Below are 27,281 nucleotides of genomic sequence, written 5' to 3' on the forward strand. Positions count from 1 at the left end.
AGAGAAATAATTTTGCTTAGAATAAAAAAAAATATTGACAAAGAATGGGAGAATTTAAAAAACAGAGGCTTCTCTCCTACTGTATGTTCCCATGATTGGTGATAAAAACACTGCCTAAGTCACAGTATCCAGGTGCTTCCTAGAAAGTTTGAGATGTGGCACTATGATCTCCCATGCACTCAATTTACCACTATATTTGCACTAATATTTTGAGACTAATGATAATATTGGGATTAAATACAGTATAACCAGCTGGTCAAAAAGGTGATTATCTTTCTGTGTTTAGCACTGGTGCAGCCTCACCTTGAGTATTATGTGCAGCTCTGTGCCCCACAATTTAAAAGGGATGTTAAAGGTACTTGAATGTTTCCAGAGGAGGGCAACAAAGCTGGTGAAAGGGCTGGAAGGAATGTCCTGTGAGGAGTGGCTAAGGGCTCTGGGCTTGTCCAGTTTGGAGAAAAGGAGGTTGAGGAGTGACTGCATTGCCCCCTTCAGCTTCCTAAGGAAGGGGAGAGGGAGGGACTGAGGTCTTCTCCGTGGTACCCAGTGACACACACAGCTTTCTGCGACTTATTGCAACAATTTCTGACAGGAAATTTTTGACAGGAGGAAGCAGCAATGTTTTCTTCTTCAGCATAAAAAGTCCAGGGTAAAAAAAAATAAAAGAAAAATGTTTAGAGGGATATTTAAATTGTGTATACAGGAGAAAGTGGAGGTGTGATTATTCACCAAAGCTCTCAATTTATTCTGTAAGATAAAGCTATCACAATAATCTTAAAGTTATTTATACCTCTCTCCGTCGAGAAGCCCAACAGGTTTGTTTGATTTTCCAAACGACAGCAGCTACCAGCAGTAAGGATAAGAAACAACTGCAATTACAAAACAAAACAAAACAAACAAACAAAAAAGTAATTTTAACATAATAGTCTGGAAAAGCTTATGTTTTTAGTGTATCAAAGGTAATGAAAACACATTTAAGTGTGGAGAAAACCCCACAAAAATAGAGGAAAACTAAACTGTACCGGGATGACAAACAACAGCCAACCATCCAAGTTCAAAGTCTAAAGAGAATGTGCACGTCTGCAGCTGTGGTTGTGTCCTTGAAGTGGCATTAGCATGGGACAAAGCTCTGCTCCAACCATCCACATACCCACTAGAATCTCCACAAATATGCACTGCACGTTCCACATTGAGCAGATGGAAAAAGAAGATAACTACAGCAAAAAATTGATACTAATTTGTACTTCTCTCAGTTTTTGAATTCTGAATAATTTCTTGGGATGTAGGAATGATAACTATGCAGGGAGTATAATTAGTTTGAGGAACCAGGTTTGCACACGACAATAGGTCTGCTTTATCAAATTGAGTATTTCTACAGGGAATCACCCAAGGAAAACATCCCAAAGAACATTACCATGTTACAGTCCCAGAAAAACAGAAAAGGAAGAAAAAAATAATCAAAGTTATTAAATTTCTGCAGTTCACAATCAGGGCATGTCTCCCCTCTTGCTGCAATATTTTGTATTTGTAACATTTAGTCCATAAAGGATTTTGGCAGAAAGATCACTGAACTCTCAACCGCTTTTAGCAAAAGGCTCCTAAAGTTGACACCTAATGTAAGAAGTCAGAACATCTTATAATTTAGACAGCTTTTTAATAGCAATATTTGGATTTTCTAGTTGTGTGAAGAACCTTCTGTCATCTGCTGTGCACAGTGTTTTTATAATTAATACAAACCCGTGTCTATTGACTATGCTAGTCATCCTTAATTGTTTGAGGTTTGCTTGGCAAAACCTTTCAGAATGTTTTCTTTTACTAGTATGGGAAATGCCAAGAACTCCCTCAAGGAGTTCAGTGGAATGCTGTGCATAAATACAAAATATAACCATTATCTATGCAGTAACACCAATGCTTCCCTGTATCATGCTGTAAACAAAACTGAAATTAGGACTTTGAAGATACATCTCCAGAAATAACAGCTCATGGCATCTTATATTTATCCATAATATAGAGACTATTAGAAACCAGTAGTTTAAATTCACTATTAAGGTAATGGGATGGAAGCACCCAATCATGCCTTGGTCTGAAAGCAGCAGAATCAGCTGTACCACTGAATATTTAACAACAAAAATTACCATTGCTTGGAGTACGTTCAAAACTCACTCTCCACAACACAAGCTTTCCTTGATGGTTAAAGTAACACAAATTTATATGCCTTTATATTAGTGTATTCACTTAAAAGTCTTCACTACGAGCTTTTAAAATTCTTATTTATCAATTTCTTCTTTAAACACCCTTGAGAAAGACTGCCAGAGTAAGATCAAGTATGAAAAAGAAAAATACCAAATACATGAAGAGGTTTGGGCATAGAATGCTCAATTAAAATTAATAGCTTGATTTTTTACTTGAGACTTAATTCTGTCTGTTTAGGTCCAAGAAAACTGATTGTTCTGAACTTGAAAGGAAAAAAAATTGTTAAAGGGTTGGTTTCTAGATGCAAAGTTTGACTTTCCTATTAACAGCCAATGTCAACCACCAGCATTCTTTTAGCAGTTTTTTAATGCTCCTTGGGACTTAGGGATTTTTATGGGAAGATATATTCTCCCTCTCTCCTTGTAAGGCCATTTTAAATACTGCATTTTATTGGTTCTTGGCACAGATTCTTTAAAAAAACAAAGGTATCTGGAATTTTGATAGGTTTTGATCAATGGATCAGAGCTGTTCAGCATTTTTAAGAACCACTCTGCCAATAGAAAACTGTTGTAAGAATCAACAACGTGTAATAAAATTATGTGAAAGATATGTGCTAGTTCAAGAACCTTAGGGAATTCAGAAGAGAAATCCCAGCCTTACACTGTGATGAATCTCAGTGTTAACCCTTCTCACTGAAAGGAACTAATGCAGTAAGAACATGTTAATTGACAAAACATTTTACAAACACAGTATTTCTTATTAGAACAGTTTCTCTTAAGAGTTTTTTACAACAAAATATTTAAGTGTCACAAAGAATGTTGATGGACTGATTTCACTCTTTAAAATTAGTCTTCCACTGTCTCCCTTTCTGCAGTCTCCTTTGAAAGCAAGGTAAAGTTGACTGGGAATTTATATTTGGTGTCCAGGAAAAAGAACAAAAAAACTCCACTGACCACCAGAATAAATCCACTATTGCAACATCATGTTTTAAGCTTTTTAAACTAATAGCTACTTACGAATACTATTTCCTAGAAGTGTTTTCCCTACCAAATACTGTAATGTCTAGCTAGTAACTGCAACAGATGCTTAGGGGCACCATCAGAGTACTGACATGTTGCTATAAATGTTCATGTTGTGCATGAAGTAAGGTTAAGCCATCTCATTTCCTGTTCTCCCCCTCTATAGTCCTTCCAAAAAAATAAGCAAGGGAAACATCAGCAACTCTTTTTAGAATTATGAACTCAAAGCTTCTGGAATTTAAAAAAGATTAATGCATTCAAGTGAACAGGACACAAGAAACTAAGAGAACCTTGCACTGTGTGACTACTTCATTATGACCAGGAACGGAATCTCTTTCTTTAGAAAATTCTGTCCTTCACATTTATTAATTTCTTGAACATTCTCTTAAGCTAATAGAAGAAAAAAATGGAGAGTTCTGGCTGAAAAATTTCAACTGAATTGTTTCTGTGCTCTGTACATCAATGGAGCTGGGTCACATACTGAACTTCCCCATCAACAGTCAAAACAACTTTTAGTTTAAGTGCAAAGCCAAAATAATAAACAATTGTTTCAAAGACAGACCCATAAAATAACATAAATAATTGGAAATTACAGTGTTGACAATGTGACATATTTACTTAGCGCTTTTTAATATCTTTTCTGGGCAAGTAAACATAAAATATTTTACTCTTCTGGGTTGTTTGGGGTTTTTTTTAATATAAATAATCAGGTGAAAAAAAGATGTCCAAATTCATGTTAACAAAGAGAAGGCAGACATGAAAATAGATTTTGTCAAACTAACCTTGTTCCAGGCTGTGGTGAGATAATAGCCTTGGTTTATTAAAGGCAATAAAAATTAAAGCTGACTGCAAAGGATCTCACAATACTGAGTGACTTGGCAATAAAATAAGAGAATAAAATTCAGTGCCAATGAACTGAAGGCAATGTGCAGAAGAAATAAAATATCTCTAGCTACAAACACAATGATAGGTTTTAAATTAGCAATTACCACTCAAGAAAACAGTCTTGAAGTCATTGCATATAGTTCTTTGAACATATCAACTCAGTGTTTAGTGGCAGTCAAAACAGCAAATAGAATGTTAGGAGAGATTAGAAAAGGAATAAAGAACAAAACAGAAAGTATTGAGATGCCAGGGCATAAATCTACAGTATGTCTGCATCTTGAAGCACCCATCACCTCATCTCAAAAACACAAAGTTGAACTCAAAACATATGAAGGAGTACAGGCCACTTGGCTAGGGGAATGGAATGGAATGGTAGAAATAAGGTCTTTTTGGTTCTGAAATCACAGGGTGTTGAAATGTGACATGATAAAGACATAAACATGATAGGGAAACAGTACAACAGCTGGACAAGTATAGATGGATGCTTTCCAATCCCCCAGTGTACTCCTTAGCTCCTTCTTGAGACAGAGATATAAGAGAAGAAGAAGAAAGCAAGACAGAGATCACTGCAGTGCAAAATAAATCAAATAAAATTGGCCAGCTGACAGCTAAAAGAGAAATTGTTAGAAGGGAACCAACATCAGAAAAGGAAATTTCTAGATGGGTTTGCAAGGTTTCCAGTCAGTTTTGATGAGACTGATGTACAATAGCTGAGGTCTATGGATGACACAAAGAATGAAAAAAAAAAAAAGGTTAATGGAAATGAAGACAAAGAAATCATACAGTGATTTGTTATTGTGCTTTTTTTTCTTCTTTTCAATTTTGTTGGTTTGGTTTGGACCACAATGCCTACTTAGTTATATTTTCAAGGATGGGGAACCCAGGCCCCACTGACAGAGCAAAGGATATGTATTCCCCTTGGAATTAAAAAATTCCCAGAATAATTCAGAGATAAATGTGACTGACCAACTCAGTATGAATTACTGATGGGATGCTGAAATAAAAAGGATTAAAACTACCTTAAATACTCAAGTGCACAGGAGTAAGCAGCATTTGCAAGATGAATTTATCACTCTACAAGCTATTGCCAAAACAGATAATATCAGACTTGCACTTGAAGTTCTGGTATTTGCATTTTTTAAAGGAGGTTGGAAACATGGACAGAATAGAGAGAAGAATCACAAAAAAATGTTCAAAGGTTGGAGAAAAAGTTTGGCTCTGAAAGACATTGAATAAACAAATAAATGCCTTTGCAATTCAGATGGGTTATGAAATGCCAACCCAGAAGTAGAGTGAGTCGCCTTCTGCACTTATGAATGTAAATCTTCCCAGTAAGACAATTATCATGCTAAGACACACTTGAAACCACAGCAGCCCAAGCATTATCAGGATTTTGTGGTCTCTAGAATACAGACACAGCTTTCCAAAGCTGTCCCTTCAACCATGTGGAACAAAATAGGGGGAAACACTAAAGCAGCATGCTTGAAAACCAGCAGTTCATCACCAGTGGTGCGTATTACACGTTGACTGGAAGTTATTCTCTTAGTATTATGTAGGAGGCAATAAAAAAATTATAGAATGGATAAACCAAAAGGAGACCCTGAACACAAGCATTTTACATCCAATGCAGGAGAGGGAAGTGACCAAGGACCAGTAAGGTCAAGGCCAGACAGATGATGTGCCCTGAAGGGCTCTAGGGACTATGAAAAGAGAAATACTGATTTCATAGCACACAGAAAACTGCAAAGAAAAATTGCTGCCTGCATAAGTATTTCTGCAACATACAGAGTAAATTTTTAACTTACAGAGGTTACATTCAGCCATATTTAGTGCAGTTCACAGAGCTGGCTGAGGAGGGAGAGAGCAGCACTTTCGACAACTGAGAAACCATTTTCTGTGTGTGTGAGGCAGACTAAAAGCTAAGATTAATCACTAGCACAAACAGTAAAGGGAATTGGTGGACATACTGCTGCTTGGTATTTGCAAACTAAAATGAAACCTTTAGATCATCTTTAAACAATCTCAAATTACAAGGATAAATACAAGGGGAAATCTGAAGTGTAATGGTCAGTGTGGCTGGAATAGATGAATTAATGTCATATTTGTGCCTTAAGCTCTATGAATGCAATAAAAATACACCATAGAATTTTTTATTTTTTTAATTACATATTAATGCCTATGTGTTATATATTGCGTTGAGAGTACTTCCATTAAAATGAAATAATTCACATATTTTTGCAATTATATAAAAGGAACTATTTCATGAATTAAATATAAATATTTTAAGGACGAATATTGTAAATGGAAGGTAAATAGAACAAAACAAAACCTTCCAGCCTTTGCTATTTTTTTCTCATTCTTATAATTTAACAAGCAAAGAGAAATTTAAATGTCCAAAAATGTATGTAAACATTCATCCATTAATAATTGTTGTTTCTATGATTTTACTTAAGCCACTAATTTGCATAATAATTCAGTATAAATTTCCATATCGGATGAAAGCACTTTCTCGGAATTTACCTTAAATTGAGTACACTTTTACTTCTATTAAAATTGCAAATTGTGTGGGATTCTACTTCAAGCAGCTGTCACATTCACTCATCTTATGACAGGGGACAGAGAACAGCAGCTCCACACAGCTGGGCATGATGCAGAGTCCCTAAGCTGCCCCCTGCAGCTAAGCCCACCCCAGGAGCAGCATTATTTGAGCCTGCACAGTTTGTCAAGACTATTCTAACAACTCACAAGAAAACTGATGGTCTCTTAGCTTGACTGCAGCAGCTCACTAACACTGTTACACTGTCGCCTTGCTTAAACACAGGTGGTAGATGGTAGATTCCCCAGGCAATGTCTGCACTGCTGGGTTAGTCTGAATCTGGAGTGGCCTTTGGAACGAATCCCCAGATTGTCACCACTGTTGTGCTTTGGACCATGTTGTGGAGCAATCTTGGAGCTCGTGATGCAGAGACTGAACTGGAAGACGTGCAATGTACACTCCAGGCACAAATGGGCTTTCAGTCCATAGAACTAAACTAGAGCTAGTCCAAAGCAAAAAAGATCCCAAACTACAAGATGCATATAATGTAGATGTCAGGTCCTCAGCACCATTTTTCTCAACAGATGAGCTCTTATTTGTCCACACTGCTTACCAATAGAGACAGAAGCACCCCAGGATTACTTTCATAAAGTTATTTAGGTGTAAAGCAGTCTCACTGACTGCCCACATGTACCAGCTTGCAATTATTTTAAAAGTTCCTCCCAAGTCTTTTTAAAAATAGGTGTTGGGCCATCAAGGCAACTATTGCTTAATTACTTGGATCTTGCTGTACTGAGTGAGACAACAGTTAAACATCCCTCTAGATCCACAAACCACTTTCTCCTTAATCTCATTTTCTTTGCCAAGAGCACAAAAATGTAGACTTCTGTAAACAGCAACCTCAACAGTGACCCTACACTGTGTTACAGTTTTTTTTCATACTAACAATGGTATATTCTAAAATGAACAAAAAAAAAATAGTATTCAATAAAATAACTTTTTCGTCTAGACAAATGCAAAGAAAAAGTCTCATACCTCAATTAATGTTTTTAAACTAATATTGCAAAAGTTTCCTTAGAGATGACACATTTTTTTCCTAAGAACAGTTTTTCTGACATATTATTTACTATCTTTTTATTGGCACATAGAGCACGTTTTAATTGGTATGTTATAAAGCAAGCACAATTCAAAAATAAAAATAATTGAACAATTATTTTTTTCTGAAACCGTGATTTCAAATGCAATTATTATCACAGCAATTTATTTCTCTCGTTGTACTTGACAAGAACATTGTGTTTATGATTATAATGTTTTAGGCTCAGCCATCCTTGCTTGTATTAACTAATATACACATGACAAGCAGCTCCAAAGATTTCAACAGGATAATCTAAAGTGTAAAACACTGTAAACATAATATTAGGAGTGTGATATCTATGAGAACAGTATAAATTTTTTAATGATTAATTAAATTGCTCTGAATCACAGAATTTTACAAACAGCATTTTAAATAGGAATAGTTCAATGATTAGCAAATCAGAATGACTTGGGGAATTAAACGTTTCGGTTCCAAATTAAAATGTGTGAAGACCCAGAAGGAAAGTAGGCTTGGACAGCAAGTGAGTGGGATATGTAGCTTCCAGTCCGTGGCAAGGCAGTGCAAGGGGTCAGGGTAAGAAATGTTGGCTGACCCTGCAGAGCCAAGACCTCTTAGCCAGTCATGCTTGGTTCCTGTTCTGAGAGAGCTCTGGCTGCCACTGCCAGTGAAAGGCACAGCCTCCTCAGCCAGAGTTACCACCTGGGTGATTCAGGAATGTCCTCCACTTTCTTTTCTTGCTGGTTGTGACAAATACTACCAGTACCCACAGCTTCATGCACCAGCAGGGCTTTTTTCCTCTTAATTCAGCATAGATCAATATCCCATTCTCAGGCAGGTTTTTCCTGCCCCTGTTGTTTTAACACAGCAATAGCCCCTGAGCTCCATCCAACTTTCCCCCCATGGTTTCTCCATGAAATAAAGGAATCCAAGGGAAATTCAATTCAACTCTGAACCTTCTACTCTTAAAAGTCACACAAAAGGCTCACGCCCTCATTTCTTGCTTTCTGAACTGGAAAGTGAAAGAAATGTCTCAACATGAAGTAAATTATCTACAGTGGTATTGAAAACTTCCAGTATTACCAAGAATTATTTAAATGCAAATTTGTATTTATTCATTTGTCTCGCAAATGGAACTCACACAAGTTAAGGAACACCTTTCAAGTTCATTTGAAAGTAATTACATGGATAATTCTACTTATCCAGATGCCAGTGATTAAAATGTTGGTTTTGGATGTAGTCCTGAAAATACATCTATTCCCATAATCAACTCTTGAATGAAGTGCCTCACGAATGTCACATAAATGCCTCTAAAATTCACTTCTCACATATCCACAACTACTGACACTATAAAAAACAGAACAGTAGTTAAGAAGAAATATATATGGCCTTCTATTCATCTGGTCCTCCCAAGCAGAACCCTATGGTTGGCAGAGAAAGCAAGGTAATGTATATGAGATTTGCTTTGCTGTGTCATGGTTTATTTGGAGATCCAAACCATAAAATTACTGACCAAGGTTTTAAATGAAAATTACAAAAACTGCAAGGGGATAATGGAAATATCTCAGGTCATGGTTTAAAAACTACTACATTCCTATATGGGCAGTCAACTGAACCTTAATACATGCAAAACTTCTTGAAGTTGGCAATAGAAAATCTGTATACTCTTCTGTGCTTCACACAGCAAAGTAATTGCCATGAACAACTTGCAGGCATAAAAATTACTAATATTTAGTTATTCTAAGGTGAGAAAAGGCTGACAGTGTATACAATAGGGATCAGAATGTAGAGAAAACTCAATTGTTAAATGGCTAAAGGTTTTGTATTTAGAGTATTTAACGTGTATTTAAAAGAGAGAAATTCATGCATTTCAACATGGTGCTCCTCAGTGCCAGAATAAAACAGATCAAGTGTCTAAGTGCAGACTCATGTTCTACCCCAAGGAAACATGAAACCTTCTTGAGGATTTCCACCTAGTAACAGAGCAGTCCTTTTAACTGAGAACACACCACATCCAAAGAATTTCCTGATCACAGTGTAGGGAAATACTTTGACATTGATGATCCTGAGGCTTTAGAAATGAAGTATTTTCCAAGACAATAGGCTAGGAGGGGACTCAACTCCTGCATAATAAAATGCTGGTTTTCTCTATGTTGGAATCAGAAATTAGGTATTTTTATGAAGCAAGAAGTTTGTCAGATCAGAATAAAAGATCTTTCTACAGAATTTTACCTCCCATACAGTAGATATATATGAAAATTTATTTCTATCCTGGATGATTATGGCAGGAATACTGTAAGGGAATTCCTCAGGAAAGATCCTACTCTCTGGTCTTATAAAAAATACCTGAGATATTTTAAATTATTAAAAAAAAAATAGCCCAAGTAAAACCTCAGACACAGTCTCACTTTAAATATATCACATAACTGCATCACTACACTGGCCACTGCAGGAGGCACACTAAGAGCAAAAAGTAATTTGTTTGTTGTTGGTTTTGTTGTTTTGTTTGTTGGGGTTTTTTTATCATCTAAAAGACCAAATAAACCAATTTCTTCCAGCTCCACAAAGGTAGCACTAGCTTTTAGGTGCCTCCTGAACTACTCTAAACTGCCTGTGATCATAAGATTATACCCTTGATTTGCTGCAGCTGGGTTCTGGTGCATAGTTTGTACCTTTTTTCTTTTTTGAGGAATTCTCATTAACTGTTAGGCCATCTCAAGCTGCCCAGCCAAACAACAACTAAAAAGTAAGGAAGGACATTTGTGTTCCAGGCTTATTATTACTTTTTCAAGGTAACTCTGAATTACCTCAATTACACTGTTTTTTAAAAATATCCGAGAAGTTTACACCACAGCCACCTGGACCACTTATGTACGTACACTGTGACTCCACTAAAAAATAATTAAGCATAGCTGTGTACAATATATGTGTATATACTTATGTTTAATACAGATAAATAAAATAATGTTGGTATTATCGGAGAAGAAGGGAGATGTAGAATGTGATTGTTTTACTGCTTAGATGAATAGCAATATAAATAACAAAAAGAAACAAGGACATTGAGGTGCTGGAGCATGTCCAAAGAAGCTGACTAAGGTTCTAGAGCACAAGTCTTACAATGAGTTGCTGAGAGAAATGGGATTGATCAGCCTGCAGAAAAGGAGGTTGAGGGGAGACCCTATCAGTCTCTACCTGAAAGGAGGTTGGATTGACATAGGACTTGGTCTCTTCTTCCAACTAGCAAGTGACAGGACAAGAGGAAATGGCCTCAAGTTGTGCCAGGGGAGGTTTAGATTGGATATTAGGAAACACGTTTTTATTGATAGGGTTGTCAGGCATTGAAACAGGCTGCCCAGCAGGGTGGTGGAGTCGCCTTTCCTGGAGGTATTTCAAAGATATTTAAATGTGGTGTTTCAGGACATGTTTATTGGTAGACATGGTAGTGCTGGACTTGATGATCTTAAAGGTCTTTTCCAACCAAAATAATTAAATGAGTCTATTCTGTGATTCTAAAAATCAAAGAAAAGTATATCAGCTGCTCCATCTACACAAGTACTTCTACCCAGAACATTTGTACTGAATGGGGAAACACAATATTCAAGGTATGTATTCATGGGCTGCCTCACTCAGACACTGACACTTTGTAGCACAACCTATGCCTGTGTGCACAACAAATAATAAACGAAGGATTAGATGCACATGCAGAGATGGTCCTGCTGTTCTACATACAGTGTGTGACTTATTTTGGAAGTAATAAAGATATATTGTAGTAAAAGATGCTTGTTGCCTTTAGGTGGCCCATTGGCCATGGTAAATGTTTTTGATGGCTGCAGCCTTTCTGTGTTGAAACAGGTTTTGGCCGTGCAGATCTGCAGCATTGCAGATCTGTAGTGTTGCAGACCTGTAGTGTTGCAGAGGAGACAATATAAAGGTCCTGGGCAAATTAAAGGGGTACCCCTTTGCCATGGGACTTTCTGACTGATTTCCACAGGACCAATGGATGTTGTGTCACAAAACATTTGGACTGCTCTACTAAAGTACAGAGAAATGCATGAAAATAAAATGAGCCTTAAAAAACTAGTATCCCACCAGAAACAAATTGTAAGAAGTCTCAGGAGAAGTATATTTAAAATTGCTATTAAAAACATAACCAAAATAACTGTTGAGGAAGAAGAGCAAAATTAAGTAAAATGATAAAATAAAACTTAAGTAATGGTATTAATAAAGTTTTGCAATTGAAGCTCTGAATGCATAACTGAAAACAAGGAGATTAAAGTATCAATGGTATCTACTGCATTTTATATAACTTCTATTTCAACGTAAGCGGCATCAATTAAATATCAATTAAAAATATATTTATTAGTAAGAACAGCTACTACATCCATAAAATAATTTATTAATATATATTGAATGCAGAAAACCAACTTAATCATTCATCTCTTGAGACATAAACTCCAAGTCCTATAACTGTTTAAAGTAATCTCTGACAACTCCCCTTACAAAGCCTGGGTTTATTTGCCTTAGCTGTGCAATGAAACATCAAAATACTTCTTGGAAGTAAGGAAGAAATAATTATCTTAAAGTAACTATGTATCTTTATAATACACAGATACATATTTTTAATTTATATGTTCCTACATACATAATTCGTGTCTATCTATACATAAAGCAGTCTTTTCTTATGAAATATACCACAAGCTACACCACGAGCTACTACAGTGATGTATGAATGATCAATTATGAGAATAGCCTTTATATACAACTAAAAGGGAAAATGGATATAGTGTCCATCAGGAGGCTATCTAGAAGACCAACACTCATATTTCATTTTGTCAATACAATATCAAACAAAAGTGAACCACTTAAAGGGACTCTGAAATATATTACACAATAAAGCTCTAGATGTGAACTTTAACTCTCAGCATTTCTTCCTTTCTCCTCTTTGAAGCAGCAAATAAAGAAGATTTACAAGCAAAGGGGCTTAATCTAACATAAACTGAAATTAATCTCTATAGAATAAATAGAACATCACACCCATAAAGTGTGATTATGTTTCTTTTACTCATAGAAAAGACTTTCATATTTCATATAATTTTATGGTTTTGCCCTTCATGGGTGAAATACCCTGTATTTCTCTCAGTGATGTTGTATAGAAAAAAAAATGAGACCCAAAAAGAAAAATAAATTATCTGCATCCCTTAAACTTGCAGACAAATTAAGAAATATAATATTTAATATTTCCTGCAGTAACTTTCAGGAAGAATTGGAAATTTTATATATTGTTTCAATATCAAAATAGTTTTGCTTTGACTTCAGCATTTTTCCAATGATCTTACTGATTTATGCTAATTTAAGATGTAAAATTAAGGGGAAAAAAAGGAGCAATTTTGAAGGCCAATTAATGAATTTTGGGAAGGACTGCCAAGCAATGCCTCATTTCAGCAGCCTTCCAAATCAAAAGATGCACATGCCAAGATTTTTTATCATGTTTTCCCTTCATTTTTGTTCTTTAACTGAACTGCTTCTCTAGTGCTTTGATAATAAATCACAGAATTATAAAAAATGCATTTAGAGAGTCACCAAACCATGTCAGCATTGTTTAATGTATTAGACTCAAATACAATCAAGAACATTGCTGAAGAAATTTTCCCTTCATTGTGTAACAGCTACTTGAAGATGCCCCTGCCCATGCAGGGGCCTTGGACTAGATGGCTTTTAAAGGTCCCTTCCAACCCAAACCAGTCTATCATTCTATGATTCTATTTCCAATATCTTTTCTAAAGAAGCAAATTGTATTTGAAGTGATAGGTGTAAAAAAATCATAACTCTTCTTATTAAAAGCCCTATTAGCATGAAATCTTCCTGAAGACTAAGGCAAGATTTTTACATTTCCAGGAAACATCGTTATTGGTCTGTAATTATTCTGGATAAAGAATACAAAACACCTGATACCCTTTGACTTGATATTTAGAATTTCAACTAAAAAGACTCAAGACACGTAAGGAAAGAAATACAATTTTGAAACTACAGATTTTTTTTTTCCTAAAATATCATTAAAAAGTATTGAAAACGTAGGAAAAAATATTATATAGAACTAACTCGGCAGCATATGCAGATTATGTTGAGATAAAAAATATAAATAGAAGATGTATCTAATTTTTAATGTGTAATATTTAGTGCAGCTTTTGGAGTCCACAGCAGAGTTTCCGTAATTAACTGACAAAATGTAACCTCCTTCCAATTAACCCAAAAAAACAAATTAAAAAAAAAAAAACACACAGGAAAAACAACAACCAAACCAACAACAAAACAACTAAAGAAAACCTTCTACATGGAATGCTTCATTTGATACCAGGAAATTTTACTGGAATATTTTTATTAGTATTCCATTTTAAAAACTCAATAAGTGAAGTCCTTTTAAATCAGATGTCTCTTCTCAAAAGTAATAATTAGATGTAATATTTTAGCATCTATGAAATCTGCAGCACAGCAGTGCAGCTCTCTCTTTTCCCTCTTTCTCTGATTTACCATAGCTGAACACAAGGACCCTGAATATTTCTTTACTGCCATAAACAGATTGCTCATTTCTTTGATGTCACTCACTTCACAGCATGCCACACTGACTGCATCTGCAAAGACAGACTGGCAGAGTGCTTGAGAAAGCTGCTTGTCACTTGCTGTAATGGACAATTACATTATTGCTTAAAGCAAAACCCTAATATGTTTTGTTCCCTTTTTTAAATTATTTTTCTTCATCAGCTTTCGCCCCACTTCACTCTACGCTCAGATCTGGAAACAAAGTTCTGAAGTTAACTTTGCAACTGGCAGGTATATCCTGCTATAAGAAGACAGAATTGCTTTTCTTTTGAATTAAAATGACAAAAGCAAAAATTCAAGGCCATTTGTCACAGGTGAGAAAACCTGTTCCGGTTCTTTTGTTTAAAGTAAGGAGGACTGGAGTTTCATAAAGTGACCAGGATTAAGCACTCTGGAAAAGAAGCAGCTGTAAGAGCCTACATTGTTGCAGCCTAAGAAAACAAGGACTAATCCGATTTAAGAAAACACAATACAACACCTAGGGAATTAAAACACAAACACATTGTGAATGATCTATGATGCCTCTTTGGAAAAAAATACAATGTAGCTGTAAAACGATGCATCCCTGAAAGGAGAAGGTGAGAACTGTCTCAGCGTGAGGGAGCCTGCAAAAGACTGACTCTTGGGAAGACTCTTTCAGGCGTCACCTTTGGAGACCTCTGGGGTGAACACTACTGTGTAAGAGGCAGCTTTGACTCCAATGAGATTTTATAAAAGCAGAAGAACTGACAAAATGGTTTTTGGAGTGCTAGGCTACAGAACCACACACAATGAAGTGTGCAATTTAACATTTTCTTTTTCTTTTATTTTTCCCTAGAAAGGACTAGAGGGAAAAAAAATATCTTTCAAATCCCGTTGCTGTCACCCAAATCTTCACACTACAACTCCCCTCTGCACTTAACCAACTATAGAACTTATTATGAACTGAGCAGAAATTGGGATGAACCACTTGACCTGGCACAAACACCTCTCACAGCATTTAATACATGCAGAAAAGGAGAAGCACAAAATGTTATATGCACCTACATGAAGGAAGGAAAAGCCCTTATCTGCTGTATATCAAGCAAGTAAGTAGGCCACCTTCACATACCAAGCTGAGCAACTACTTTGTACTTTAAAGAACAGCCTATGTTGAAATCCAAATAGGGCAAGCACTAGGGCACTCACATGCGTGTCCAAGTCACTCAAAGGACCAACACAGAAAGAAGAAAAACTAGAATGAAATAATGGAAAAAAGTTCAGTTCACCAAGGGATTAAATGACTCATCCCTTGTTTTGAGAGCAACTGATCGAGTGGTCCCAGGGAATCTCCTTTGCCTGCAGGCCAAGAAAAAGTAGCTGCCTTCTCAGGAAATATGAATATAGAACTCTACAGTGATGACAGTTTCCAGGTGATTCAGGGAGTGGAAGACATAAAGCTGTTCCACAACTGAAAACAAACATTTTAAAAAATAAAACCCCATTCAGACAGCCCACCACAGTACAGACATGTTTGTCCCAGTAGAAGTCAAACAACTGTTGCTTCTAAGTGAGGTGAAAACTGTTTAATGCATCACTAAGTAAAAATCAATTTTATTCTACCCTCAAATGTAAAATCCATTTTGCTAAGATAACTTGATTTTCATGTTACCAGAAAATATTCTAATTTAGATTTATAAGACTTCTGAATTTTCTGAGAATCCAGTCATGGTGGGTGTGATCTGATCCTGACACACTGTGTTTTGTCTTTCTTACAGAGATCAATATTCAATCTCATAAAGATAAGCATGCCAAAACCTAGTAGTAATCTGTCATCCTTTATTTTAACTAAAACAGAACACAAAGCCAGGCAGACACACCAAAGCAGGTTGGTAAAGCGAAGGAATTCACCTGTTGCAAACTTACACCCAGAATGGCAGATTCAGGTACTGATGCTCTCGGGAGCTTCATCCTGCTGGGATGTCACCATCCGCTCCCACCATGTGAAACACAACTGAAGTGACTGCTCTGAGGTTTTGGCAGACACAGGTATACACATGGGGGGGATGAATCTGGTTCTTAGTAACCACTACATTTCCTTCTGTAGCTCATTCAGAGATTCACAGAATATTAGAGGTTGGAAGGGACCTTCATAGAGTCCAACACCCCTGACAGAGCAGGACCAAAATAAACTAGGGCAGATCACTCAGAAAGGCATCCAAGACTGGTAGCCAAGGCTAATAAAGCAAATCAAATTACTCATTTCTCCCAACTCCAACTCAAACCCTCATGCTACTAGTCCTTGCCTTAACCTAAATGCCCATCCCTTTCTCCTGCAATCAACACTGGGTATATTTTGAATATTGTTTTCTCTTACTCATAGATGGCAGCTCCAGCCCAAGAGATGAACCAGAGGAAATGGAAGGAATCATCCGAAGAGCATGAAGATGATGTATGCTCAGCAGAAGGACCCAATTAACTATTCTGTATTTGAAAAAGGCTTTAAAAACCAGTTATGACAGGAGCAGTTGCATATCATTACCTATCACAAAAATACTAATAGGTAACCTTTGTCACCTGTATCAATTTAATGGTTGCCTGGCTTTTGATTATGAGATAAAGTGACTTTTTTTTTTCCAGAAATCCTGCTTCAGGTTTTCAATACAAAAAAGTTTCTAAGAAATGTGTGAGTACTGTTATAAATTCTTAACCATAATTGTCTTCAGAAGCAAGTTCAGAACTCAAGTGTTTCTTGGCTCTCATTTATGGATTTACTCAAATGATACATAATACAAACTATCAAGCATTGAACTTTCTCAATTTTACCACACTGTAAAATATGATCTAGAGAAAAAAGAAATAATGTTTTCAGAAAATAAATATACTTCATATACACCTACAAAATGCCTAAAATGTCCTGAAAAGTGGCCACCTACTCAACTAAAATAATATACTCATGTAACACTTGAAAACACTGAAAACTTCTTTATCACTTACAGTTTAGGAAAACAAACAAACAACCACACACACACACACAAAATAAACCACCAAAAAACCCCACAAACCCACAACCAAACAAAAAACAACCAACCAACCAGAAAACAGAACAGGCTTTAGCTTCTGGAGCATTTTACTTGTCAGGGTAATAAAGAAATAGACCTTTTGTAATTAAGGGGACTGAATTACTTCAGTGTAAGTAAAAAGATCATTCACATTTTCTGCCCATGAAATTTTCTAATGAGATCTGAACAGCTTCAAAGCAGGTGGGGAAGAAACAAGTCACACAGTTCTCAATTTGTGTGATGGCTAAAAGTCTTCAAGGCACAAGTTAAATAGCACTAAAGCTACACAGAAGCCACAGTTTCCATATGACTGTTAGGAATCTGCTACTACTCTTACACATCTGATTGCATTTCTAGTCTCAGAGAAAAGGTCACTGAACCAGTAGATACAACGAAACATTCAAGTATAAAAAGAAGGAAATTAAGTAGGGTATTTAGGGTTTTTTTCCACTTTGAATATCATGGTCCAAAGCACTACAGTTTCTGTAATATTCCACTTACTTTTGAGAAAGAAATTTTATTACGATAACTTTTCTGTCCAAGGTGTACAACAGTATCTTGGTAGGTCAAGCATTTATTGAGGGTCAAATTATGCATTTTCACCAGGACCATGGGGAGTTTGCATTTACCCAGAACAAACCACGGCAGACAGACCATCATACTAGGAGAGCTAACACAATATATCTACACAGATGGTTTCCTCATCAAAAAGTGTGTAGCTTCCCTTCTCTATGCCAGCATGAGGGCACAGAGCAGAAATAAAATGCTTTTAGTCCACCCCTGCTATTTGTCATAGGGCCCCTCTGTTCTATCATGCTTGGACTGACTTTCCTTTCTTCTATAGGAGTTTGTCTTCAGGTTTGCATCAGCATCACTTTTTAGATCTTGCTGGCTTCCCTCCCCAAAAAATATCCAAAATCAAGCAAATTGCAAAAACACCAAACACTATTAGACTGCCCTTTAGGCAACCAGCATTTTATTGCTGTCTGTGGAGAAAGAGGAGAAACGGGATGCTATCTTTACTAGCTGATGCACTGAGTATAAAAGACTTTAGGGTCTGCTCATTTCTACCCCTTTTGGGTGAACAGAATTTTTAAAAGTTGGTCTGTTAAGGGCATCTAGGGGTCTGATTCTTCAAATGCAGTTCCTCACAGCACATTGATTAAAGTGGACATAAAAGTTCCACTGTGAACTTGTGAAGCAAATGCCATAGTTCTAGAAATATAGGAAGTCTGATGAAGATACTTGTCTGCCACTGTGCATATTTTGCACACTCTTCATGGTTATTGGAGAATATATTCACAACAAAATCTCAAAGCACTGTAACTAATCCATGTATATTCAAGCTTGTGACATTTTATAAAACAGCTGAACTTTTAAGAAGTCTTTCAGCAAAGTTTTGTTCAGATCCTAGAACAGTCCATTAGCAGGTGAAGCCAATACCTGCATTGCTGCCACAACCAAACCTCATGCATTACCTGCTCTTTAATAACTAATCTCTAACTCATGAGATCATTAGTAGCAACTTGGGATGCTTTATTAAAAATACCATTAATAAGCCATTGAAGACAATAATTATTTATAATAATTCTTTAAAAGAGTTTACAAAGAATTCACAGGCATGAAGTACTGGAGTTTAAGTCAACATACCTTGTTTCCCTTAATCACTGTAATATCCAATACACATATGGCTTATCTTTATTAAGTAAGTGTGAAGACTGTACCACTAAATATATGGAATATGCCAGCAGGGCAATGGCCTGGATCCTCCCCTGGTGCAAACTGGTGAACACAGGTTAAAGGCTTCCTGGCTGGCATTTCTTAAGATTAAGGAGCTGGGGAAGATACTGATTTGAAAGAAAAGAATCAGCATGATTTCAGTCAGAAGGCAGAAAAAGCAATTTACCTGAAGAAGGTGACAAAGAACTGTACCAGATCCATGATAGTGTTGTGCTGTGAGAAGGCAATCTGTAAATAAAATAAAATAAGAAGTAAATTACAACATATTCAGAGTCAACAGCTCTTTTCAGTCTCAGGTTTTATGGCTCCATGGATGATTAGTTTCAAGTGCAATTTCAGTTGAGTGTGCACACACCTGTATTTACCATAAAGTGAGATGAGCAACTGCCTCCCATGCCTGTGCCTGTATCAAAATACAAGCAACTGCAAACAGTCTGTTGAAGAAAAGTTAGTAGAAATACCTGTGTGAAACTTGCTTGCTGTGAACAATGAAAATAAAATGCAAAATGTTATATAAATCATATTGATAGAAATTGTCTTGTTTATAATCAACCGTTTTAACAACTAGCATTTTCCATTTTATGAACAACATTGGAAAAAGTTTCAGAATTTATAAAAAACATCTTGTGCTTAAAATTAATACATTTTAAATATTTTTAATTGTATAATATTAAAATGAATGCATATTTTAGTTTAAAAACCCCTCAGACAAATCTGGTGCATAGCAAAACAAACTATTTCAAAGCAAATTACTTTAAAAACAAAGTTAACAAATGCCCTTTAGGCTACATTTTTACAGCCTCACCAGAACATGCATTAGTTCAATTCTTTACTGTAATTTTTCACAAAGATTTAATAATTATCTCTAAGAGAGCATATACACACAGCTGCACATTCACACTTGCATGCAATAGAGCCTATAATTATTATTATTATAATTACTTTTTGCTAACGTTAAGCACTATATTTAAGTTATATCTACAAATAACTTTAAGTTCCTGTCTTTTTCAGTGTTTCATAGTGTATAATTATCAAAATAAAAATACACAGAATCTTCCCTTTCAAATTGCACAGAGTGTTTGTCTAACTATATTCCCAGCTCATTCCAAGAATTATGGGTTTTAGAGATCTTTGTGCATTTAAGATCTGATCTTGAAGAGCAATTACACAAAATTAATCTGATCTCAGTTAGCAGTTGATTTCTGAACTTTTGAAATGATAACTCACAATACTCAAGATTTTTTTTTATTATTTTTTTTTTAGAGCAAAAATACAATATAATAGCATTACAACAGTGTTAGTGTGCCTTGTGCCAGCTAAAAACAGCTAACCACAGATCAGGTTACTTCAAGGCTAAGGAGGGAACAGCATGTAAACCACATCATTCCAGGAATCAGCACCATCAGACAAACACATCTCTTAAGAGACAGAAAGGTTCATGAAGAAAAAGCTGATGGCTGATAAATGAGCAGCAGTGATTGCTCCAAAAGCATTACTGATATGTCTATCTTTTCTCTCTGCTGTATTCAAGTCTTCGAAAAAATGCTTTAAAAAAAAGAAAACCCAAACCAAATATAAAATCCTAAGAAAACACTTAAAGTCTTTACACTGTGCAACCTACATGGAAGAAGAGGCATTGTCACTGCTGGCGCAACTTTTACAGCAGTTGAGGACTAAAAGTCAGATAACCAGCAAAATATGCCAGAGAGCACTGCATACAAGAATAGATTGCACTCAGCATTTAATGATGTTTCTTAATTTTTTGATGCATAATGTAGGAAACAAACTTTACACTGAATAATGAGGGATGACACAGGTCTGTTGAAACAGGAACAACTTTCAAAGACAGGGATTTTTCCAACCTTCAAAAGTTAAGGTCTGCAGAAACAGGTTAATTCCCTCCTTCCCCCTCCCCAGCTCTCAATCCCTCATGGCATGTCCACCTTAGCTGTCACATGGAGCAATAATACAGTCCTACAGAACAAAAGGTCACAATCTGTTTAACCACAAAAATTAGACAATCTTGAAAGACTAACTTAAGGACATCTTTCATGTGGAAATAGTAAGTCTGGACTTAGAATTTTGTAGTTTAGTTTGAAAAATGTGTCAAGAAGCTGCCTCTGCAATTCTAACAAAATCATCCAGAAAGAGGAAAAATAAAAGGAAAATTAGGCACAATCAAAATTCCAAACTTGCAGTAAACATGAACCTAATTCATTAAATGATTCATATATTCAAACAATGGACACAAAAGCCAGTTTTAATTTATGCTCCATTTCATGACATTATCCACTGTCATAATCTCTGTCTGCTCAGGCTCCCAGTCAATGAGCAAATACTTCCATTAATACAATTATTTCATCTTCCATTGTTAATAAATTAAGAACGAACAAAAAGGAGAAACTAGAATGAGTATGTGTTAAAACCTTCGTATAAGGTCTAATTATTAGACCTGGAAACACAATACAGTAAGATAAGACATAACACAAACTAAACTGCCTGGACTGTGCTGATTATGCACACTTAAACCCTACAGAATTATTACTTCCTTCAGTATCATTAAAACTGTAATTGAATTTCTCCTTGGGTAAAACTATTACACACTCCCACATGGGTACTATACATGTTCTGAAGCAAAAGACATGGACAGTGACTGGACACAAAGATTAAATCATGCTGTATCTGTCCTCTCTTAAACTTTCTTGAGGGGCTCTTTTTGACTGAGGCAGCTTCAGGCAACAAATATTTAAAAAAGCGAAGGAAAATATTGGTGGTAATTGGTGTGATAATTTGGAAATAGAATGTTGGAAAATGTAGATACATAATAAAATTTCAGGTTTATTATTGGTTGTATAAAGTGAAGTTTAGATAGATATTTTGCAGAAACATGACTGCAGAGACCCAAGTATAAAATATTGTAAAGATATTATTATGTAGTATATAATAACTGAGTGGAAAAAACTTATGGATATCTTTAAACTGTTTTTATTTAAACTTTATTACTGTAGAGGGAATAAATATATGACTGTTCTTTCACATTGGACTTTGAATGTGAAGAGTGACATGCACCAGTGAAAGGCAGATGGTAGGAAACTGTCCTTTTACCAACAGAAATATTTAACAGGCAAAGTACCAAAATGTATTTTATTTTTTCCTGGGAAAACAAAAATTCCAAGTGAACATTGCAAGAAAATTATAAATTATCAGCAATAAATCCAAATTACTTCTGTCTAAATTAGATAAATACTTTCACAGGGAGGCTAAAAATGCCACACATTCATTCTATATATTGGCTTTCCTAGAACTTTAAAATGAAATTATAAAGAAAATTTCTCTGAATTTTGCCATGTGGAACACGGCAAATCCAGTCAAATGTGTGAATCTAGTCAAAACTAGTCAGCTAGTTTATAATGATCAGCAGAGATATGAAGGCACTTCATACATGAGTGACTCTGAAACAGATGTGGGACTCAGATAACATGGAATAAATTACCCTATGGAGCTGCCATTTCTCTCTGTTAACAACACAGAGAGTGTATGATTAGTTTGAACTATAGATCTAATGTCAAACTTAGAATATAAATAACGTTAGGTGATATAAATTTCTCCCTTAGTTTCTAAGTACTGATTGGGTATTTATGCAAAACAGCTTAAAGCTAAAATAGGAAAAAGAAATATTTCTCCTTGCTGAGATGGAATGGTCAGAGAAGCAACATGGAGCTGTTCCCGTTGGCAGAAGCCTACTGCTTCCACCGTGTTGGTGCTGGAAAAGAATTTATTCTCATGTCAATAAGCAGCCCTCCCAGATGATGAGAATTAGTGATAGCAAAACTTTCACACTGATAACTTCAAGAAAATCAGAGTTGGAATCACAGTCTTTGTATCAAGATTTGATTAACAGCTTCTACATACTATCTCTGCATGCTGAAGTCCTGCCTCTCGCAATGGCATATGCTAGATTATCCAAATGCCCACTCTTTTCTTTCTCAAACAATGCAGTAATTACAGGATATTATTTCAACTACTCAGAGTCAGGAGAGGCTGAAAGGGAGTCTAAGTTTGTATTCAAGTGAGACAAATGACATTCTAAAAGAAGGTTTTTACATGTGAATTTTTTCCTACCTTGCACTTTGCCTATTAAATTCAATATGCATACACCAATATTTTATTGCTTTATGTAACTCTGTACTTGTATACACATACAAATAAATGCATAACACTGAAAAAACCCTCAGTTAATAACCTCCAAGAAGTGAAGGAGAGAATCTGTTATCTGCTTTCATTCAGATGCAAAATATCTTCATAGTGATTAATACAAGTATTAAGAAATTGAAATATTGAGTCAATGAGAAAATGAAATAACATTAAAAGGCATAAACAAGGTTGAAACTACATTTTTCAAAGCTAAATTAAATTTAGAAAAAAGGAGAAAAAAGTAATTGACACAAAGAGCTGTTGTACTGAAAAGTTATTTTAGAAAAATCTTTGTAGGATTGAACTGTCCTACAAACTGAGGTGAAACAGATGATTTCTAGAAGACATTTTCTGAAACACTGTTTTTAGAATGCTTAGCTAGATTAAATGGACAGGCAGTAAAATTTAATACAGAAGACAAGGGAATGGAGTCAGGGAGTTTGTCAGGCAGAGTTGAATGACTACATTCCACTACAAGAGAAGCATTGCACAATGATACTGCTTTGTTGGTCAAACTACGTTAAGGAAAAGCCATTTCTGTCACCACTAGAATCAGATTTCTCTTTCTCTTCAGTTTTCTTGTTATGACTTCTTATGATATCTTATTATGACTTCATAAACTAGAGTCTCCCACATTTATGGAGTGTGCTCTGATATGTCAGTTTCACAGTCACAGAAATGTGGATTGGCATCTCAAGCTCATGTTGTTCAACTTCCCACTGAAAGCTGGGCTACTGTCAACACCAGATGAGGTCAACAGTGTCTTCTTACAGATAAGTTTTGAAAACCTCTAAGGATAGATATTCCACAGCGACTCAGGGAAACTTGTCTCAATACAGCATTGCATGATTTTTTTCTAATGTTCAATCTTACTCTCTCAAGATGCCACCTGTGACTACTTCCCTTGCTACTACAGAGAACTTAGCTTCATCTTCTCCATAAGAAGCCAAGCCCCACGGCTTCAACCTAGCTTGTGTGCTTCAGGGCCCCTAAGAATCTTTGACACTGCTTTGATACCCTTCGTAAACTGGGACACCAGAAATTGGAGCCTCATTTCACATGCAGCCTCACCAGAGCTGAGCAGAAGGGGATAATTTTCTTCTAATGAGGCCCCATACTTGGATATTGCCTGAACTAGAATGAGAGCATAATGTTGGCTAATATTCAGGCTGATGTCAGGTAATAGCAACCTGGGTAGGGCTCTGCACTCCTTGTCAGACTTGATAAGGTTTATCCTGGACCAATTCTCAAACTTCCTAAGGCTGTCCCAAATCAAAAATCTACTGTTCAACATACCAAAGCCTCCAACATCAAGCCACCTTCATCCTCTTATAAACAAAACACATTTAACATTGTCAATTTTCAAAGTAAAATACGTTCTTGGTCCTTTTCAGATTCTCGAGACACCTACTTTTTTGTTTGTTTGCTTTTATCATCCGTAGAAGCTGGTAACAGTAACAGCTGCACTAAAGATAAAACAATGACACCTGCATGCTCATTTTCAACCCTCTTAAAAAAGAATTCCATGGTCGTCTGACCTATAGTGCTATCCTTGCAATTCATGTTCAAATAAACGTGTGTTCAAGTCCCTTTCTGATTCACTCCTATTCAAAAAGCAATCTCCATTCTGACAGCGTAATTTAGATTTTTTTCCTGTCAAACCTAAATAAGCTCAAGCACAGGCTGGGGATATTGCATCTAAAGGATATGATAAACTACCTGGGTGCTACAGGAAAATACTTTAATTCTCATCTAGTGTAGTGTGATCAATGGGCTTGCAAAACATCAAGAATCCTTGTCCATAATGGAGAATCCTATTCAAACAACTGGCAGGTACTATGGCTCCAGAATGCCCTAATAAGTCAAAAGTGTAAATTATATTTATTCAAAAACTAAACATAGGAAATCTTCAACTTTATACATTGTTTATTATTCTACCCAAATCAGATGCCCACACAATTTCCCCCCTCAAAGTGCTGTGTATGTCTAAGGAAAAATGGTTCAATTGAAGTTTTGCATTAAAAAAAATAGTAACATGATTCTCATTTAACACAGCAAAAGTGAAGTGTTATTTCTTCTCAAAAGAGATTGTAAAAGATACCTCCCTCAAATGCAAAAGACCCATATGCTATTTTCATCGATGTCAAAATGGAATTAGTGGTGTAAGTTTAAATCTGCTGCTGCTGGCACCCTGCTCTCATGTTGCTCTGTCAAACTGTGGCTAAGTTGATGAAGCCATTTAGATTTCTTCCAGGGTTCTCATATGCAGGAAAAGGCCTCACCACTACCATAAAACAGTCACTTTAAAAGTCACATTTCTATAATTATTGACATGATGGGATGGCTATTTGAGGTGTCTATTGTATGGAATCCACTGTTAAAAGCAAAATTTCCTGTAAAATGAAGTCAGAACAACAGTGTCAACACTACTGCATTCGGGTATATTCAACTTTATAAAGTTGTCTGATGAATCTGAGAACATCCCTCTGAGGTGAAAGGGTTACTTCACAGCAGTTATTGTAAAACATGTGGCACAGAACTCTTTCCCTCACAGAAAGTTAAAGAAAAGTAAATCTCTGTAACTCAAGAAATACAAAGTTCAAGTACACACCAGTCAGCACTGCAAGATCTCATCATTCTCTAGTGAACCTCCACCAGAGCACTGCAGGCACTGCTGGAAGAGCCTCCAAGCTGTATCTTCTGAGGTTGGGCAAAAGTTTCTGACAGAGCAGCTAAAGCAAACACCTGTAATGCCTGACATACACCGTGCCAACCCACTCACACTTGACACACCAGCCTGAGATCACCACTGACCCCTGACTCGGGGAATCCTTCTGCAATATCACACACGCCTACCACTGTCTGCCATCCAGCACAAGTGGACCCAGAATTGTACAAAAAGAAGAGGCTGTTGTGCTCATTACTTTGCACAGTGCAATCAACTTAGCATTGAAGCAAGTTGCCTACATTTTATTTTTTTTTAATGGAAATACTCACAAGCAACCTGTGGGAAGTGCAAGCAAAGGAGAGGGGAAACATAATTCCATGGAACAGAAAATGTCTCCTAAAATGGCACACTTAGGTCAGCATTCCTGTGTCTGGTGCAATGCATCTCTGCTGTAAACATGATTACATTAACTCCCCCACTTGCTCCTTACAGCCTACAGGAGAAAATGAACACCTTGAGGATAAGGCTGCAGATATCTTAACTTTGATAAGTCTATATATCCTTGTCTTCTGATCTAAGCAAGGGGTACTGGATGCTGGGGAAGGATATGCAAGTGTCAAAACATTATAGCTATTTACATTTGTAGGCAGCTAATAACCTTGTACTTGACTCTACTTAGAAGCATCCTGTTCAAATGAGTTTAATTTACAAAGCTATCCAGACCACTCGGCATAATTTATCTTTTATTATTTATCAATATGTAATATGTTTACAGATGTGGATTATTAAATGAAATAAAATTCAAAAAGTAATCAGATCAAATTAGCAAAGAAGAAAAACTTTTCAGGAACAGGGAGCTCCCTTAAGAGTGGTCATAGAGCAACTGATTCTGGATTTTCATTTCAATTACTGGATTTCAGTTTTACAGTAGAGTAAGTAAACTGGAGTTCAGAAGCAAGTTACTCTGTACAGAATTCTAAACAGTGGTATTGTACATACCAATGTATGCAAAGAACATCTGAGATTCAAGTTAAAATGTCTGAGGAATTTAAAGTGAATGTGTAAAAGTATTTTCAGTTTTTAAAGAGGTTAATAGCAGACTTGTTTCTACAAAGGTCACATGTAAACCTAAAATCAAATACAGTCTTTATTTGTGGAGAGTGAATTAGTCATTTGTGTGTCACCTCACCAAAAATGGACCCTGATTTTATATTAATTTAAAAAATGAGGTATATATGCAAGGAGATGCAGCTACATTATACAATTAATCTGGTAAGCACAAACCTAACAACCTGGAAAACACTATTTTGCTCAAATTACCAGTGTTCACATTTCT

The 27,281-nt window shown here is 36.0% G+C and overlaps 1 protein-coding gene across 8 annotated transcripts in view; it reads right to left on the reverse strand.

Moving 5' to 3' along the window:
- ATRNL1 (attractin like 1) overlaps positions 1 to 27,281 on the reverse strand; it is a 451,738-nt gene that overhangs the window by 220,416 nt on the left and 204,041 nt on the right. For 7 of the 8 annotated variants that reach the window (XM_051618375.1, XM_051618376.1, XM_051618374.1 and 4 more), the window contains 2 exons: positions 19,250 to 19,311; positions 791 to 869 (listed from right to left, as the gene is read on the reverse strand). In XM_051618375.1, coding sequence (XP_051474335.1) covers positions 791 to 869; positions 19,250 to 19,311 — 141 coding nt within the window. The remainder of the gene's footprint in view (positions 1 to 790; positions 870 to 19,249; positions 19,312 to 27,281) is intronic. The other variant, XR_007889398.1, reaches the window with a different exon arrangement.

Source organism: Apus apus, chromosome 4, assembly GCF_020740795.1.
Source record: "Apus apus isolate bApuApu2 chromosome 4, bApuApu2.pri.cur, whole genome shotgun sequence".
In the NCBI taxonomy this organism is placed as follows: domain Eukaryota; kingdom Metazoa; phylum Chordata; class Aves; order Apodiformes; family Apodidae; genus Apus; species Apus apus.